Raw genomic sequence first — 17,316 nt, 5'->3', positions numbered from 1 at the left:
AGTGATTTTTTTTCCCAAGAGGGTGGCTATCTCGTCAAGTGTGATGTGTTGCACTTTGGATTGCCAACTCAGGGCTGGGATAACAGTAAATGGTTGCCCTGGAGAGTGTTGCAGACCAGAGAGAACTAGGAGCTCTGTGTTGCAGAACAGAGGGTATGGTATGGACAGATATGTGACTATTTGTCACATAGGTACAGTGAAATACATTTTTTTAATACAGTTCAGTACAAGTATCACTATGCATAAGCACTTGGATACATCTTAGATAAGCATCTCAGATACAGTACAAGTGTATAGCAGTAGTACACAGAGGCAGTATACAGAGTCGCCAGTTTTTGCTGCCACTGGCAAGCCACTAGGCGGGAACTGGGAGTACAGGAGCACAGTTTCCTAAAAGTGATGAGCTTGGAGGACAGCGTGGTGAAGAAGGTGTTTGGCACGCTTGCCTTCATTGGGAAGTGTATTGAATGCAAAGGTTAGAACATCATGATGCAGCTGTACAAATCGATGGTGAGGCCACACTTGGAGAACTGGTCACCAGCTTTAAGAAGGAGGTCATCAAGTTGGAAAGGGTTCAGAAGAGATTCACCAGGATGTTACCTGGGCTTGGGCCATAGCAGTAGATTGGATAGGCTGGTTTTTTTCCCCAAGGAGACTGAGGGGTGACCTCAGTTCATAAGTGATAGGAGAAGAAATTGCCCATTCTGCCCATCAAATCTACACCATGCAATCATGGCTGTTCTATCACTCCCCCTCGCCCCCATTCTCCTGCCTTCTCCCCATGACTCCTGACACCCATACTAATCATGGCTGTTGCCTGTGTGGTTTGTACATTCTCCCTGTGACCACTTGAGTTTCCTCCAGGTGTTCCGATTTCTTCCCGCATCCCAAAGACGTTTGGGTTTGTAGGTTAATTGGCCCTCTGTCAATTGCCCCTCATTTGCAGGGAGTGGGTGAGAAAGTGGGATAACTTGGTAGTAGTGTGAACAAATGATCGATGGTCAGCGTGAACTCAGTGGGCCGTAGGGCCCGTTCCCATGCTGTATTTCTAAACTAAACATTTATGTATCTGAGAGTACATTGATTTTCTACGTGAAGTCCCTTCATTCTGCACTGACCATCAACCACCCATTTACAGAATTCCCACATTGGTCCCATCTCCCTCTATTCTATCTACCCCCCCCATCACAGATTCAACGACACACTGGAGACAATTTGCAGTGCGCCTAACCTCTTAACCTGGGTTTCATAAGGATATGGGAGGAAGCTAGTACCCCCAGAGGAAATCCACGCGGTACAGGGAGAACGTGCAAACTCCACACAGATGGCACTGGAGGTCAGGATCGAACCCAGATCTCTGGCGCTGTGAGGTAGCAGCTCTACCCGCTGCACCACTGTGCCGCCTTCTAGAAAGGGCCAAATCTGACTTGCTTTTAATTGGAAGGTTAGGTGAAAGTATTTCCTCTTGTGAGGGACACAACTCATTTAATTATAGTGGAAACGTATTTTTATAGGGAATTGCAGTTTCTCTAAAATTGTACTTGCTGCATTTTTTCTTTAAATTGTTAATGACTGATCAAATTTAGAGGAAAGTATTGACCTATTAAGTCTAACCCTGCCTTTATCATTGAGAAATGTAACCTGAACTTAAGATGCATTAGAGCATTCTTCAAGTCTAGGTCAATGTTATCTCCAAGGTAACAGCAGCATTTTCCCAATAACGTACCAATGTCAAATTCGACAAACAACAGACATTTCTAAAAGGTGGTGTGAAATAAATTAGCAATGACATTAAAAATGTCAGTCTTAATTCTCAAAATGCACCACTGATTTGCTCAACAACCTACTAACATTGCATGCAAGGATGCATCAGTACTATCCTAATAGTTCATCGGAATACCTGAGGATGGATCTATGTTAATGTCATAATCAGTATGAGCCATTAATAAAAATGCTTCAGTCTTGTGTTATGTCCATTTTATCCTGAGAAAGCATCTGTGCTTCAAACTGGAATTTAACAGCATTACATCAGTCTAATCCATAAGAAAGCATCATCATTAACCACAAGTGTTTCCTCGTGGGAGAAACAAACTCATTTAATCATTGCGGAAATGTAATTTTATCAAGTTTCAAATCAAGTTTCTCCTAAAATTGAACTTACTGCATTTTTCATTTAAATTGTTGATGATATCTTGTAGCTCCTTTTTTGAATTGTTCTTATTTGCAGTGCCCAAGTTATTTTCTTCATCTATATCTGCACACAAAACATAAATCATTAAATATTGTTCTGGAATTTTCCAGCTGGCTGATGCTGACATAGAGATATGAATGGAAGGGAGACAAAAATGCTGGAGAAACTCAGTGGGTGAGGCAGCATGTATGGAGAGAAGGAATAGGCGACGTTTCGGGTCGAGACCCTACTTCAGACTGATGTCGGGGGGGGGGGGGGGGGGCGGGGGCGGGAAAAAGAAAGGAAGAGGCGGAGACAGTAGGCTTGTGGGAGAGCTGGGAAGGGGGAGGGGAAGGAGAGAGAAAGCAAGGACTATCTGAAATTAGAGAAGTCAATGTTCATACCGCTGGGGTGTAAACTACCCAAGCAAAATATGAGGTGCTGTTCCTCCAATTTGCGCTGGGCCTCACTCTGGCAATGGAGGAGGCCCAGAACAGAAAGGTCAGATTAGGAATGGGAGGGTGAGTTGAAGTACTGAGCCACCGGGAGATCCATAGATGCTGCCTCACCCGCTGAGTTGCTCCAGCATTTTTGTCTACCTTTGATTTTTCCAGCATCTGCAGTTCGTTCTTAAACAGAGATATGAATGGAGGTGTCTGCAAACTATATGGTTATGTGGAAGGCAAACACTCCTTCCATCTCCACTAGAAAATACCAACGTAAACCCTACATCAGTCTTATGCTAGGAATGTAGGTATAGATCCACCACCAATTTTCCAGCACCTTTGGTTACAGAGCCTTTTTGGATTATCTGTTTTGCCAGATCATGAGGTCACGGCCTCAGAGGAGTCCAAGGGTACCAAAACAGTCCACCTAGCCCTATCTCGGCCCGCAAAGTTGGCCTCGGAAGTTGACCATGGGAACGGATCTGCCGACTACAGCCAGGCTGGAGGTCCACACAGATTGGTACAGAACATTTTCTGATTTGAGACACTCCAATTCAAGAATTCTGTATGTTTCAGTCACTAACCTAGAAATTCATTTACTCTCAAATTGGACTTCCTGTCCTCATCTTCATAAACAAATGTATGGGACATTTCTTTTTTTTTATTCCTGCGTTCACAACTTGTTGTGGAGATATCACACAAACCAGCTTTTCCCACTGACTCTACACCTCACTGCCTCAGGAATCAGCTAACCTAATTAAGGACCATTCACACCTCGGTAATTCCCTCCTCACCGCTCTCCCATCAGGTACAATAAGCAAAAGCTTAATGGCACATTGGCGCAGTGGTAGAGTTGCTGCCTTACAGCATCAGAGACCTGGGTTCGATCCTGACTACGGGTGCTGTCTGTATGGAGTTCGTACATTCTCCCTGTGACCGCATAGATTTTCTCCGGGTGCTCCGTTTTCCCCCCACACTTCAAAGGTGTACAGGTTTGTAGGTTAATTGGCTGTGGTAAAATTGTAAATTGGCCTTAGTGTGTAGGACAATGCTGGTGTGTGTGGTGATCATTTGTCGGTGCAGACTCAATGGGCCAAAGGGCTTGTTTCCGTGCTGTACCAAGAGATTCAAGCAAAGCTTTTTCCTTGCAGTTTTCAGACATTAATGGACCTTTCATACCTCTTGGGCTACAATGTGAAGTCGGGTAGTATCATTGGTAACCTGTATGTCTCTCACAAACTCAATGCATTTGATGCTCACTTTGAATAAGTCGGTGGAATGACGTCAGCTGACCCAACAGTTTTGGGTGTGCCTGTCCCTTGGTCATTGTCGTGGATGTCAGAGTGACCATCTTGGGAGTGAGTTACTCTAACCCTGTTATTGTCACCAGGGACGGACACCTAAAGTTAAGAATGCACCAGAATGTTCTTCAAGTCTATGTCAATGTTATCCTCAAGGTATCACCAACATTTATCCCAGTAATACATTAATGTTTTGGCAATAATGTACCGATGCCAAATTCAGAATACATTTATAAAATAAGGCATTTCTCTTGAAATAGATTAACAGTGATCTTAAGAATGTTCAGTGTCAATTCCTAAAATATACCATGGATTTGCTCAACAACTCATCAATATTGTCTGCAAGGATGCACCAGTACTATCCCAATAATTCATCAGCCTCATTCCTACGAATGTATCTTTGTTAATGTCAAAATCAGCACGATCCATCAATAAAAATTGCCTCAGTGCTGTGATATACGTCAATGTTATCCGTAAAAACTATTTGCAGTTCCCATTGGAATATATCAGCATTACTGATAAAACGACATCGATATAATCCACAGGAATGCATCAGCATTATCTACAGAACGCATTACTGTATCAGCAACTCCCACAATAATACATCATCATTTGCAGCACTTCATCCATATTTCATCAAAATTACATTGTGGACTCTTTGTGGACTACAGAAGGTCTAGGAGCTGCACGCACACCCCCATCCATATGAATGGGACGGAGGTGGAACGTGTTTCCAGCATCAGGTTTCTGGGGGTCAACATCTCTGATGACCTCTCTTGGACCCACAATACCTCAACGCTGACCAAGAAGGCTCACCAGCGTCTCTTCTTCCTGAGGAGATAAAAGAAGGTCCATCTGTCTCCTCAGATTCTGGTGAACTTCTAACGCTGCGCCATCGAGAGCATCCTTACTAACTGTATCACAGTATGGTATGGCAACTGCTCTGTTTCCGACCGGAAAGCACTGCAGAGGGTGGTGAAAACTGCCCAACGCATCACCAGTTCCTCACTCCCCTCCATTGAGTCTGTCCAGAGCAAGCGATGTCTGCGAAGGGCGCGCAGCATCGTCAAGGACTGCTCTCACCCCAGCCACAGACTGCTTACCCTCCTCCCATCTGGGAGGCCCTACCTGTGTCTCCATTAGCAGGTTCAGGAACAGTTTCTTCCCTGCGGCTGTTACCCTACTTAACTCTGCACCGGGGGTTGCAGGTGGTTGCCGGAGGTTGCAGGTAGTGGAAGCAGGTAGGAAGACTGACAAAAACCTCCGGGAACCGCACGGAAACCTTGGGTGGGGCGCAAAGTCTCCAGAGGTTTTCGTTCAGGTTTCCTAAGTGGGACGGGCATAACTCTCCGACTCAGAGACGTGACTTGCTATCACTGAACTACATCTGGCATGCACAGGCAATTAAGAAAGCACAGATGATCATTATCTTGGGCCATTGCAACAGATCTAAATGCCTCTTAAATGTTGTTATAGTACCCACCTCTACTGGCATCACAGCTATATACTCATCACCTTCTGAGTGAAAATGTTGCCCTCGGGTACCAATTAAATCTTTCCCCTCTCACCTTAAACCTTTCTCCTGTTTCTTGATTCCTCTCCTCTGGGTAAAAGACTCTGTGCATTCGCCCTATTTATTCGCCTTATGATTTTATACACCTCGTATAATATCATCCCTCAGTCCCGAATCTCCTGATCTCCTCAACAGCTTCGAAGCTATTCACCACACCTTTTGATATATTCTACAGCTGAGCTTTCAGAATTCATGGGTTGTGATGTTTAAAAGATGTAGAATTCTCTCTGAAATTCATAGCATTATTGACTGTTGATGTAGGAAAACTTTATGTTGTAAAATAAATTTGATAATTTGGATGCCCATCATTCCAAAGCAGATTCCCATCATTCCGTAGAGATGTAATTTTCAAAACCTACACTTTTGTTAGTATTAAATATGAGGGACAGCACCTCAAATCGGCTTGGGTAGCTTTCAACCCAACAGTGAAAACACTGGACACCCCAATTTTAATCAATACCCTTCCTTCCCCATCTCTCTGACCCACCATTTTGCCCGTCCTCCACCCCATCTCACCTCCACCCACCCCAAACCCCCCCCCCCCCCCCACCATCTATATCCTTCCATCTGGCTTAACATTTGACTTCTCTCCTTATCTAACAACCCTTAACTTTATTTTCAGCTTGAGCCTTTGTCCACCCATCTGCCAATTAAACACCCTCACCTGTATCCACCTATCACTTGCCCTGCTTTGTCCCACCCACTTCTCTTCCACCTTCAGTTTCAGTTTCACTCGCACTATTCTACACACTAGGGGAAATTAACTGAAGCCAATTCACAAATTTTTGGAATGCAGGAGGAAACCAGAGCACCCGGAGGAAACCCAGGCAGTCACAGGGAGACTGTGCAAACTCCAAACACAGGGAGACTGTGCAAACTCCAAACACAGGGAGACTGTGCAAACTCCATGCAGACAGCACCCATAGTCATAGTGTGAAGAAGGGTCACAACGTGAAACATCACCCATTCCTTCTCTCCAGAGATGCTGCCTGTCCCGTTGAGTTACTCCAGCATTTTGTGTCTACCTTTGATTTAAACCAGCATCTACCGTTCTTTCTTACCCATAGTCAGGATCGTACTTGAGTCTCTGGCACTGGAAGGCAGCAGCTCTATCACTGCGCCACTGTGAGGCCCCAATCTGTTACATATTTGGAGTATTCAACCACAAATGTAAAATAGTCCAGATATCACACTTACTTTTATACATGACAGTACAAAATGAGACCAGCCTCTGAACTCAATCTCATTACATCCATGTACTGTGACTCCTTGACTAGATGACTTTGTCATTTTATATGGTTTCATTTTCAAATTATTCCCACGTTACTTTGATAATCATCTTGGTGACACATGCATAACAGGTTCTCATATCTTTTCATGGCAATGCACTCAATTCACTTTCAACAAGTCTCAACAAGATTTTAGAATACAATCTGTAAATAATGAGAATGTGATTTGGGCAGGAGCTTGAGAAATTGAGGAGTGCTAGAGGAATTACTGGTAGGGCAAGTGGTGCCGAGAGTATAAATGTAAGAAGATGGATCTACGTATTGGGGAGATAACATCATTAAAAAAAGGTATGGATAGGAATGGTTTAGAAAGATGTGGGCCAAACATGGTCAAATGGGACTAGCTTTGATGGGGCAGCTTTGTTGGCATGGACAAGTTAGGCCGATGGGCCTGTTTTGGGCTGTATGACTCTGGTTTTAGGCAGGACTTTGGTGAGACCACATCTGGAGTACTGTGCACTGTTTGGTTTCTCTCTTTACAGAAGTATGTGATTGTATTGGAAGTGTTTTTTTTTTAACTCTTCAGGATCTGGGTATCACTGGCAAGATCAGCATTTACTGTATGATTGAAAAGTCTGCTCAGGGTTAAGGAAGTGTCTGTATGTGTCCCCGCTTAGCTAGTCAAGCAAGCAAGAAAGGCAAGAAGGTACACAAAATTACTGGGGAAACTCAGCGGGTGCAGCAGCATCTATGGAGCGAAGGAAATGGGCGACGTTTCGCCCCGAAACGTCGCCCATTTCCTTCGCTCTATAGATGCTGCTGCACCCGCTGAGTTTCCCCAGTAATTTTGTGTACCTTCGATATTCCAGCATCTGCAGTTCCCTTTTGAACAAGAAAGGCAAGAATATGGCTTCTGTGGTTCATAGGTTCTGGTAGGAACGAAGAAAGGTGGATTTTAGAAACATTGAAGAGCGAAAATTATAATTTGGAAGTTTCACCGGTTAAGGTCTGGAGAACCTCTAATTGAAACAAAACTGAAGGACAACATGTCAGCACCATTCACAGAGGTGAATGCTCCCAATGCTATTTGTGGTTCACGAGTTGAATGTTTGTTAAGAACAAATGCACAACCAAATCCTAATTGGGAATACAAGGAACTGCAGATTCCTGAATCTTGAGCAAAATACAAAGTGTTGGAGGAACTCAGCTGACCAGGCAGCATCTGTGGAAGGAATAGGCAGATATGTTGGGACTGATTGGAGTAGGAGAAAGAAAGTTGGAAAAGAGAGCTGGAAAAATGGTCTAAGTTCCAGTTTTCCCCCTACTCCAATCAGTGTTAGTCTCCACGCAAATCATCGTCTGTCCATTCCCTCCACAGCTGCTGCGTGACCTGCTGTGTTCCTCCAGCACTGTGTTTTGACTAAACCATAGATGCTCCTTTGTTGATGTTCGCTTCTGGTTATTCAAACAATAACCTCAAGCCCTCATTTCAAGCAAGGAAATAACCAATTTACTTTTTTAATTAGTTATAGCTGTCTTTCCCATCGGGCAGAAGATACAAAAGCTTGAAAACACGCACTGCCAGATTTAGAAACAGCTTCTTCCCTGCTGTTATCGGACTAATGAACGTTCCTTCTGTAAGCTAAGGATGTAGTCCCGATGTACCCCATAGTGGCTTTTACACTTTTTTAATTTCTTCACTTTCTTTGTAGCTGTAACACTATATTCTGCATTCTGGTTATTTTATCTTTGCACTACATGTTGTACTTACAGTACGCATGGCTTGATTATACTCATGTATAGCAGGGCTTGAAATTAACAGTTGCCCGGTTGTCAATGGCCACCTAAAGTCCCGCCGGGCAACCTAAAAGCCGTGCCATTTTGCCCGGCTTTCCAAGCACCCGGGACACCTACCGTTCAACTCTCTATCTCTCCCCTCTCTCTCTATCACTCTCCGTCTCCGCCCACCATCCATCTCCAGGTCGCCGGGTCTCCGCTCTCTGGCTGCTCCTCATCTACCGGCAGGCCAGTCGCCTTGCACATGCACACTGCCACGGCCAGCACATACTTGGCTGCCTTGCACATGCGCACTGCCGCGGCCAGCACATCCTCCCCCTGCACATGCGCACAACCACTCAGCACATCATCGGCAACTGGTCAGCCGCGGGTACTTTCTCCCTCCCTTTGTATTGTGGGAGATCTGGCCGCATTGCTATCCGGTCACCGCGACCGCTGAAACCCAACGTAGAATCACTCCCTGGAGTAACTCTTGCTTCTTGGTTTCCTGGTCTTCCAAAAATATTCCAATGGAAATTAAACTGGAGTTGGTGGAGGATGGGCTTAAGCAAAAAAGGGTTCTTGGGGAAAAAAGAGCTACCTTAAATTTACTTGCGTCTGGTTGGGTAACTATGGTAAGGTGAAGACTATTCCATGCTTTTATTGTGCGGGGGAACTCCATGGAGCAGCCAGCGACTCTGGATAGAAGAAATTGGGTGACGTTTTGAGTGGAGACCCTTCTTTAGACTCCCTCTCGTTTAGTGTTTTTAGTTTAATTTAAAGATACAGCGCGGAAACAGGCCCTTTGGCCCACCAAGTCCACACCGACCACCGATCACACGTACACTAGTTCTATTCCACACATTAGCGACGTAAGCCAAGAGTCAAGAGTGATTTATTCTCTTACGTCCCAGTTAGAACAATGAAATCCTTACTTGCAGCAGCACAACAGAATATGTAAACATATCTGGCCGACCAATGACGCTCAGCCTCGCAGCTTCTACGGTAACTCGGACTTTCTCCCCCTCGCCGATTCCTCCCCCAACATGGCCGCCGCAACGCACCAGATTCATCTCGCCGCCGACCCGCCGACCTTCCGCCCACCGGGACCACCCACGCATCGCCCGCGGACCCCGACTCAACCACCACTGGACTCCGACCATCGGGTCCGGTGACCCGCGCCACTCCACCCCCCACCAGCAACCCACGCACCCCCTCCTCGTGGAACCCCTCTCGTAAAGTCCCGGCTCTGGAACTCTTTATCCAGAACTGCCGCCGCGACGTCAACCGCCTCAACTTCTCCACTCCCCTGTCTCAATCTAATCTTTCCCCCTCTGAACGCACTGCCATTGAATCACTCCGCAAAAACCCAGATTGGGTCATCAAACCAGCCGACAAGGGAGGTGCCGTGGTAGTCTGGCGCGTCGATCTCTACAAAGCTGAGGCCACGCGCCAACTCTCGGACATCTCCTCCTACTTACCCTTGGACCATGACCCCACTGACGAGCACCAGGCCACCATTTCTAGCACCATCACCGACTTCATCAATTCCCACGCCCTGTCCGACCAAGCTTCCAACCTCATCGTTCCCCAGCCCCGCACGGCCCGTTTTTACCTTCTCCCCAAAATCCACAAACCCGGCTCTCCCGGCAGACCCATTGTCTCTGCGTGTTCGTGTCCCACCGAACTCATCTCCACATACCTTGACTCCATACTATCCCCCTTGGTCAAATCCCTTCCCACCTATGTTTTAGACACCTCAGACACTCTCCGCCACCTCCACGCATTCCACTCTCTGGGCCCTCACCCCCTCATCTTCACCATGGATGTCCGGTCACTCTACACCTCCATCCCCCACCAGGATGGCCTCGGAGCCCTCCGGTTCTTCCTCGACCAGAGGAGCAACCTATACCCAGCCACTGACACTCTCCTCCGCTTAGCGGAGTTGGTCCTCACCCTCAACAACTTTACATTTGACTCCTCCCATTTCCTCCAAACACAAGGCGTAGCTATGGGCACACGCATGGGCCTCAGCTACGCCTGCCTCTTTGTCGGGTACGTTGAACAATCCTTGTTCAATACGTACCAGGGCCCCATCCCCGACCTCTATCTCCGTTACATTGACAACTGCTTTGGGGCCACCTCCTGCACCTACACACAACTGACTGACTTCATCCACTTCACCACCAACTTCCATCCGGCACTCCAATACACCTGGACCATTTCCGACACTTCCCTACCATTCCTTGACCTCACCATCTCCATCGCAGGGGACAGACTCCTGACCGACATACATTACAAACCCACTGACTCACATGGCTATCTGGACTACAGGTATTCCCACCCTGCCCCCTGTAAAGACTCCATCCCCTACTCCCAATTCCTCCGCCTACGCCGCATCTGTTCCCAGGATGAGACATTCCATAGCAGGGCATCGGAAATGTCCTCGTTCTTCAGGGAACGGGGATTCCCCTCCGCCACCATAGATGAAGCTCACACCAGGGTCTCATCCATACCCCGCAACACTGCTCTCTCTCCCCATCCCCGCACTCGCAACAAGGGCAGACTCCCTCTGGTCCTCACCTTTCACCCCACCAGCCGGCAAATACAACACATAATCCTCCGCCATTTCCGCCACCTCCAACGTGACCCCACCACTCGCCACATCTTCCCATCTCCCCCCATGTCTGCCTTCCGCAAAGACCGCTCCCACCGCAACTCCCTCGTCAATTCTTCCCTTCCCTCCCGCACCACCCCCTCCCCGGGCACTTTCCGTTGCAACTGCAAGAAATGCAACACCTGTCCCTTCACCTCCCCCCTCGACTCCATTCAAGGACCCAACCAGTCATTCCAGGTGCGACAAAGGTTCACCTGTATCTCCTCCAACCTCATCTACTGCATCCGCTGCTCTAGATGTCAGCTGATTTACATCGGGGAGACTAAGCGGAGGTTGGGCGATCGTTTCGCCGAACACCTCCGCTCAGTCCGCAATAACCTACCTGAACTCCCGGTGGCTCAGCACTTCAACTCCCCCTCCCATTCCCAATCCGACCTCTCTGTCCTGGGTCTCCTCCATTGCCAGAGTGAGCAACAGCGGAAATTGGAGGAACAGCACCTCATATTCCGTCTGGGGACCTTGCGTCCGGATGGCATTAACATTGAATTCTCCCAATTTTGCTAGCCCTTGCTGTCTCCTCCCCTTCCTTAACCCTCTAGCTGTCTCCTCCCACCCTCCCACCCGCCCACCCTCGGGCTCCTCCTCCTCCTCCCCTTTTCCTTCCTTCTCCCCCCCACCCCCCATCAGTCTGAAGAAGGGTTTCGGCCCGAAATGTCGCCTATTTCCTTCGCTCCATAGATGCTGCTGCACCCGCTGAGTTTCTCCAGCAATTTTGTGTACCATGTAAACATAGTACTCTGTAAACAATGTTATAAACGAGAAAACAAAACAGTGTACATTTATATAGGAATTTATAACTATATATATATGTGTGTGTGTGTGTGTAACTAGCACCATCTCCCCTTGAGTCTTTAGTCAACAGGAGGCAAGGCGAACACTACATGACCATTTAGAGTTATAGACTCATACACGGAAGCAGGCGATCCAGCCCAACTTATCCACGTCAACCAAGATCCTTAAGCTAGTCCCACTTGCCCATGTTTGGTCCATATCCCTCCAAACCATTCCTATTCATGTACCTGTCCAAGTGTCTCTTAAATGCTAAATGTACCTGCCACAACTACCTCCTCGGGCAATTCATTCTATATATCCACCCACCATTGGGTGAAGGTGCCCGCAGGCCTTTCCTATTAAATCTGAAAATTTAGAATCCTACCTAACCTTTCCAGATAAGAATCTATCATATTCCTATTAAATCCTTCCCCCCAGAAAAGTGGAAAAGGTTTCTCTTCTTATTAAATCTTTCCCTCTCACATTAAACGTTTGTCCTATAGTTCCCCCTACCCTGGGGAAAAGACATCTTATCCATTCTCCCCAGTAGCTACATTCCTGTCCCAATGCCTTACCAGGAGATAACGTGTAGTTTTCAATGAGGACGATGGGCTTTGCTTCCACATGGTACATCGGCGAGGTACGGGCCAACTCTGCAGGGACAATGAGAGGGGAACAGGACTCAGGGTAAATTGGCAATGGAGATGGGAGGGTGGGATGGGTTGGCGTGAGATGGAGGGTCTTTGCTGTAAGTGCGGGTGGGGACGGGGGTTCTTTGCTCCGTGAGGGTATTTGCTTAGGGCGAGGAAGGGTGGAAGTGGGGAGAGGTGGGGATGGGCGTCTCTGCTCAGGCGATGGAGGGGAGGAGTTGGGTGGCGTGGGGGGGGTCTTTGCTCCAGGCAATGCTGGGGTGGGGATGGGGATGCGCTGACTTACGTGCTGGTGCAGTGCCATGGCGGGCTTGAGCGCTGGCGGAGCGCGGGGTAGACACTGTGCCGAGCAGGAGAGAGGTGAGCAGGAGCGGCCACACAAGCATGGGGGCAGCCACCGGCGCCGCCGCGCCCAATGTGGCCCCCGAGCGTCTGCCGCCGCCGCCCGGCAACGCCCTTTGTGACGCCGCGGCACCGTGGGGTCCGACGGAACGGCCGGAATCGCCCTGGGCTCGGCCGCAGGGTCAGGGGCAAGACTCTCTCTACCCGTGGGTCAATGGTCACTGGGAGGGTCAGTGGGGCAAGACTCTCCCCGTGGGTCATTATGGTCAATAGGTGGGTCAGGGGCAAGACTCTCCCCGTGGGTCAATGGTCAATGAGTGGGCCAGGGGCAAGACTCTCTACCCGTGGGTCAATGGTCAATGGGAGGGTCAGTCCGGCAAGACTCTCCGTGGGTCAATGGCATAATTTCCCCGTGGGTCAATGGGTGGGTCAGGAGGGCAAGGACTCCCCCGCGGGTCATTATGGTCAATGGGAGGGTCAGTAGTATCATCTCCCCGTGGGCCAGTGGTCAATGGGATCATCTCCCCAATAGTCAGTGGTCAATGGGAGGGTCAGGATGGGCAAGGACTCTCCCCGTTGGTCAGTGGTATGGGTCAGTGGAAGGACCTTGGGTATCATCTCTCCATTTGATCATGAGCATTACCTCCCCGTGGGTTCATGGTCAATGGGAGAGTCAGGGCCATCATCTCCCTATGCATTTCGTTGTCTCTGTACTGTACACGGACAATGACAATTAAAGTTGAATCTGAATCTGAACCTGAATCTATGGGCCATTAAGCAATGGGCTCTCTCAGTGCAGATCGAAATTCCTAGGGCACAGTATAGCAGAAGGCCAGCGTGTTGGCCTGTGACCTGACCAAACATCAATCGCTCAGTCAACATCACGCAGATTATCTAAAAGAATACCCTGAGTGCTGAAGGAACTCATCGGTTAAGGCAGCATCGCTGGAGAACATGGATAGGTGACATTTTGGGTTAGACCCTGCTTCAGCCAATCGTGTATCCACGTTCTCCAGAAATTCTGCCTACCTGCTGAGTTACTCCAGCACGTTGTGTCGTCTCTTGTAAGTCAACATCTGCAATTCTTTGTTTCTTACATTTCACAGATTTTCTAGTCTGAAGAGTCTCAACCCAAAATATTGCCTGTCCATTCCCTCCACGGATGCTGCCTGACCTGCTGAGTCACTCCAGCACGTTGTATTTTGCGCACAGAATATCTTATCATTATCAGGTGGAATTGTGCAAGTTAATCGTGTTCCTCCACTACAAAATATTCACCCTGCAGCTTATCATAACTTTGATTAGTCTGCAAGAAAGGGAGATTGGACAAACGTAGATTGAAGTCTTGCCCCCTATTAATCTGGTGGGCAGACTAACATTTCAGAAAACATTTTCAATTGGGGTGAAAGTAACTTAAATTTCTTATTGCTAACAATGTCAATTTAACCCACTTGTACTTCTTGCAACAGCCGTTTTCTTACTGGTACGCCACACTGTCTTCCACTCACCTCTAACATTTCCGAAGGTTGCGAGAGGGGATAGAGTCGTAGAGGTGTACAGTTCTGGCTGGATTTAGATGAAGAGAGGCCCTAAGCTATTTCACTTGTGAGCCCCCCTCCCAATCCCCCACCCCCACGACTAGAGGACCATGATTACCCGACAGTGACAGTGTGACACTTTTTAGATCCTACTGTATGTTGTCATTAAACAGTTGGTTTGAACATACATATTGGAATCACCGCGGAGCAGGCGATGCCTTACCTGGATCACCGTTTGAAGCTTTGGAGTGTTGGGCCTGCTGCTTCAACATCAGAGCTGTGGTTTGTGGAGCTCCCAGCCTCGAGCCGCGCTGATTTCAACTTTGTGGAGCCCTGGGATCCCTTTGCCAAGGGCTGCCAGCGTGAATCTCCGCCCAACTCAGCCTGTGGACTTCGGGAGCCGCAGTCTCCGGTAGGAAGTGGCCGATTCGGAAGTCCAAGCCGCTGAGAATGTTCTTCCGTTCCGACGTCGGATGGTGACTCCCAAATTTCATTGTACCAATTGATGCATGTGCCAATAATTGCCTCTTGAATTGAATGTGGAATATTAAGAAATAAAGAAACTACAAATACACTAAGAGCAAAAATGTTTTTTTCTCGCCTTCTTCATAGCAAAATCATCCAGAAGTTCACCAAGATCTGTTTGTCTAAGTTTGTCACTCTCAATGCACAGAATGCTCAGTGCAGACAACCTCTCTTGAGACATTGTGGACCTTAATTCATTTAAAATTATTTTGAGTCTTGAAAAAGACCTCTCTCCCGAGCAGTTGGTGACCATTAAGCTAAGAAACAGCCGCAAGATTGCTTCCACATTAGGGAAGGCCATCTGAATTGTTTCCTTGTATATTATTTGATAACGATCTGTATGAGACAGAGAGTGTTTTTCTGTATGCTTATGGCTTTGTCTCACGTACGAGTGAAAGTGCAAAAATTCATCAGTAAGTTTCAGGTCAACATCTTCTGGGTATGCTTCCATCAACAGTTCAACACCTTGCTGAATTTCTTGCTTAGATGCGGTCAGATTAGCAAGAAAGGGGAACTGTTGTGCAACTTCACTGTACACAGTACCTCTTCTTTTTAAATTGGTTTAAAGTGCATCTAGTATAGGAATAAAGGATTTTATCCTAAGCTTATCTCTTGAAGAGAGTTTGTCTAAAGCATCAGGACCAGGTGCACTTCCATCATTTCCTTACTCCTTGTCTCCCTGTGACAGTTCTGTAGTTAACATCTGGCAAGGTGGCCTTTGCTTGTTGCTCAAGCACATCAAAATCTTCTCTCATTTTGCTTACAAAATCCTGAAGTGAACTGTACAAACTTGCACAAGTACTCAATAACAGTTTGGATTTCTGAATGACTTTGTTGACCTTGTGGAAATGACCTAGCAGACGGGTCCAAAAATGCAGCATAAACACAAATTCCAGTTCTTCCATTTTCTGCAAAAGATTGTTAGCTTGAAGCCTGGTATCACCCTTCACATTAACATCAGAGTACAAATGACTGAGGGCATCAGTGATAGTGCTGTAACTTTCCAAAATAGCTTCTGTGGCTTTTGCACGCGCCTCCCACCTAGTGTCTGACAAATATTTAGGCACTTTTGACTGAGGTTGCAAAAATGATTTTAGAACTGCCCATCTCTTTGTGGAGGATGAAAAGAAGGTATAAATGTCATTGATAATTCCAAAACAGTTCACTGCATCAAGGCAGCAATCAACAGCCGAACGGCCCACCAAATTTAATGAGTGAGCAGCGCATGGAATAAATCTTGCAAATTTGATTTTTTTCGAGGATTTTCTGCTGCATACCCTTGTACCTACCAGTCATGTTGGCAGCATTGTCATAAGTCTGCCCTCGGAAGAAGAGCTCCAAATCGCGGTGGGCGCGGAACTCATTGAGGTGGGGACGGAGGGGGACAAAGGTGAGGCCTCTGCTGCGGGCAGACCGTTCGGTATCTGAGAGGGGGAGGTCAGGGGGGATGGTGAACACACAGCAGGGATGGTGGTTGGGGCCAGAGGAATGCAGGTGAGTGGGTTGAGGCCGAGGCGATGGGTGGTGGGAGGTCGGGGGGTGAGGGGTATGAGGACTGTAGTGTGGGTGGGGAAGAGCTGGGGTCACATGGTTTGAGGGGAATGGGGAAGACCCAGTGGAACAGCCACTGAGGTTACCAGGGTTGGGGGGACTAGCACTAGGACCCAACGCAGTCAAACTCAGGTGAGTGGGAATCTGCAGCGTGGAAGCTTCAGGCCCGGTGCTGAGTCCAGGCTGCAGATAAGGTAACGGCTGCGGGCTGCTGGAGGGCGGTGGAGTGGCGAGGATCAGCGGGAGGTCCCGGTGGGCGGGAAACCAGACTCATCAGAGACTGTGAGCAGGCTTAACTATAGAAAGGACCATTCCGCCTATCGTAGCGGGTGGCTGCTCGTTCCCACCCACCCTATACCCAGCCCGGAGCCTTATCTCTTCTCCCCTGAAGCAGGCAGGTCGGGCACAGTCGGAGCTGGTTCTGACATTGTTAAACTTGCAGCCGCACACCGACTCGAACACTCCTGACTGTTGACAAGGCTCAGAAAATACGAATATGTCAAAAGTTTTATACACCTTGGTGGAGCGAGCCGAGGCCCCCCTAGATCTCGAGGCCCTAAGCTTAAGCTTGTCTAGCATATACGTAAATCCGGCCCTGACAGTACAGGCAAATGTCCTTTGGCTCACCTTGTTCATGCCGACCAAGTTTTCACATTGGGCTAGTCCCATTTGCTTGCATTTGACCCATGGCTCTCTGAACCTTTCCAGTCCATAAATCTACCCAAATGATTTATAAAAGTGATAATTGTTTCTGCTGTTATACAGTA

At 47.8% G+C, this 17,316-nt stretch overlaps 1 protein-coding gene across 1 annotated transcript in view; it reads right to left on the bottom strand.

Annotated features, from left to right (window-relative positions):
- The window catches only part of LOC116979420, a 115,850-nt gene extending 100,097 nt beyond the window's left edge, over nucleotides 1–15,753 (bottom strand). Inside the window, exons 1-4 of the mRNA XM_033030984.1 lie at nucleotides 15,667–15,753; nucleotides 12,880–13,099; nucleotides 12,519–12,596; nucleotides 2,162–2,254 (exon numbers count right to left, since the gene is read on the bottom strand). Of these exons, the coding sequence (XP_032886875.1) occupies nucleotides 2,162–2,254; nucleotides 12,519–12,596; nucleotides 12,880–13,099; nucleotides 15,667–15,753 (478 nt within the window). The remainder of the gene's footprint in view (nucleotides 1–2,161; nucleotides 2,255–12,518; nucleotides 12,597–12,879; nucleotides 13,100–15,666) is intronic.
- Nucleotides 15,754–17,316: the final 1,563 nt, after the last annotated feature.

Source organism: Amblyraja radiata, chromosome 12 (genome assembly GCF_010909765.2).
Source record: "Amblyraja radiata isolate CabotCenter1 chromosome 12, sAmbRad1.1.pri, whole genome shotgun sequence".
NCBI lineage: Eukaryota > Metazoa > Chordata > Chondrichthyes > Rajiformes > Rajidae > Amblyraja > Amblyraja radiata.
The sequence above is the reverse complement of the archived record's forward strand: the minus strand, read 5'-3'. Positions and strand labels throughout refer to the sequence as shown.